Source organism: Vombatus ursinus, unplaced genomic scaffold (assembly GCF_900497805.2).
Source record: "Vombatus ursinus unplaced genomic scaffold, bare-nosed wombat genome assembly UNPS02014235.1, whole genome shotgun sequence".
Lineage (NCBI taxonomy): Eukaryota > Metazoa > Chordata > Mammalia > Diprotodontia > Vombatidae > Vombatus > Vombatus ursinus.
The window spans coordinates 61,434-63,717 of NW_020954013.1; the positions used below are offsets into that span (position 1 = coordinate 61,434).

At 34.2% G+C, this 2,284-nt stretch overlaps 1 protein-coding gene across 1 annotated transcript; it reads right to left on the bottom strand.

Moving 5' to 3' along the window:
• Window positions 1–260: 260 nt before the first annotated feature.
• Window positions 261–1,178, bottom strand: LOC114041967 (vomeronasal type-1 receptor 4-like). The gene has a single exon (XM_027860664.1). It carries the CDS (start codon window positions 1,176–1,178, stop codon window positions 261–263), a length of 918 nt encoding a protein of 305 aa, XP_027716465.1.
• Between the last annotated feature and the right edge of the window lie 1,106 nt (window positions 1,179–2,284).

Here is a 2,284-nt window from a genome sequence, read left to right on the forward strand (position 1 = left end):
CCCAAATTTGTTATTGTTCTGGACAGAATGACTCATGTACAAAGAAGCTTAGCTTTGAGAAAACAAAATCGCCATTTTCTGGTTTATTAATCCTTTGTTCTCATGTCCTGTTTTTTGTTTTTTGGTTTTTTTTTTTTTGGTTTTTGGGGTTTTTTTGGGTTTTTTTTCAGAATAAGATGTTCAGATTGGTATTAGGTTTTTTTTTATTTTAAAACTCCATGACTCTCTGTTTTAACATGTTTGTTCTCATAATTTGATGATTAAGACTTTTTCATCCTTTTGAAAGCATTATAACAATTGGGCATGTGGGAGTCACTGCTGATTAAAAGAAAGGGACTGATTGTTGGGTAACACAAGGAAAAAAAAGAGGAAATATGTATCATCCATGGCTTTGTGTCTTTAGAATTATCCATCACAATAACAAAAATGGAACTGAATGAATAGAAGCACACAAAGGTACTCATGAGCAACAGGATGGCTTTGGTAGCTCTGGTCTCTGGAGAAGAACTGGTGCTGAGGGTGGTCTTATGAATGTGCTGAACTTGCCAGTGGTGTCTGTACAAAAGAACCCCCATGTAGCCACTGGTAATGGCCATGAATGCCACAAACACTATATCATAAAGTAACTTCCACATTACAAGTTTTGAGTTATTCAAGGCATGCTTGTCTACAGAACAATAGCTTAGATTTCTACTCAGGTTGCTGTTTGTGTTGTTTCTAATGCCAGTCACATACAGTGTCACAACCCCATCTATCAACAGATTGAGAACCCATATGAAAACACAGAATGGAACAATACACTTTGGGGCTCTGGCTTTGAACTCAGCCCATATGGGATGTCCAGAACTGATGGTAATGGCCTGGAAGACACTCAGAAGGCAGGTAGTAGAAAGGGAAATGCCCCGGGCCACTCTTTGAAGATAAATTATGATTTTACATTCAATGTCACCCAGGAAAATTTTCTGAATGCAGGAATGGATTGCCCTTGGAATTCCCCTCAAGAGAATCATCACAATGTTGGAAAAGGCCAAATTAATGAAAAGCACATCAATGGGTCTTATCCTTTGACTAGTGATTATATTATAGCCACAGAAGCAAAGGAGTAAACCATTTCCAAATGTTCCAGTTATAGTCTCAAACATGTAGAAAGTACACAGGAGTTCATTATAAGAATGCATTCCTTATTGTCTTATATAGAAAGATGGTACCATCTGATGTTACCTAGAAATGAAAAGAGAAGATTCTGTCTTAGACCAAGTGATGTCAAAAGAGATTCCAAACTGCTCACCACTCAAGCAAGCTTCAATAATTATTGTTTATTATATAAATATATAGTTTCAGAAAATGATTTTTCATACCTTTTTTGTAGGTTACAAATGCAAGTATTCCTATCTTTTGGCATTATAAAATGTTTACACTTATAGGTAGGGACTATTCATTTATTACTTTGTTTTGTCTTAGGTTTCTTTGTGAATATTTGTCTACTTTTAAGAACATTTATATTTTAAAGATTGTCTAGTGACTAATGACAAAGATCATGAAGGGCTTTCAGGAAAAAAAAGTAGGATTCATAGTTCAAAAAATGAAATGTTTTGACTTAGGAAGAAAAGGTTTCAGGGAAGCTATGTAGGAAAAATAAGGAAAGGGCACTAATGTAAACACAGTCTACATTTCACTTAAGAGATGAAAATTTTGATGAGGAAATAAAATTATAAATACTCCATGATTAATTGGGTTGTAGACCAGGAGACATTTTGGAGAATCTTAGAAAATATTCAAACAATAATAACTCTTATGTGGAATTTTTTTTTCTGTTTTGAACCCAAAATCAGAAATAGAGCAATATTTAGAAAAAAAGAAAAACATAACTAGATGTTTCTAAATAGATAAAAGTACTAAGAGTTTTCAAACAATGGACTAAGCTGTCCTGAAATGTGATGTGCTGATCTATGCCAGAGACTTCCATTTAAAAGGTTGACTGACTACTTATAGGGAATACATAGACAAGATTCTTTTATAGATAAGTATTGCAATAGAACTCCCTTGGATTTTTGAAAGGCTTTGATTTATTCTTGGATTTCCCTCCCATTGTTTCTGTAATCTGCTAAAATATATATTAATAGATTAATTAGTAATGTCAAGCACTTTGTTTATCCTACAGACCATCTGAAAATAGATTAAGACATCCAGTTCCCTATAGCTCTACTGTTAATTTTGGATGTAGCTATGATGGAAGTGTCAGGAAACATCAAGGCCATTGAGGCCAGGAATGTTAGTTGAACTG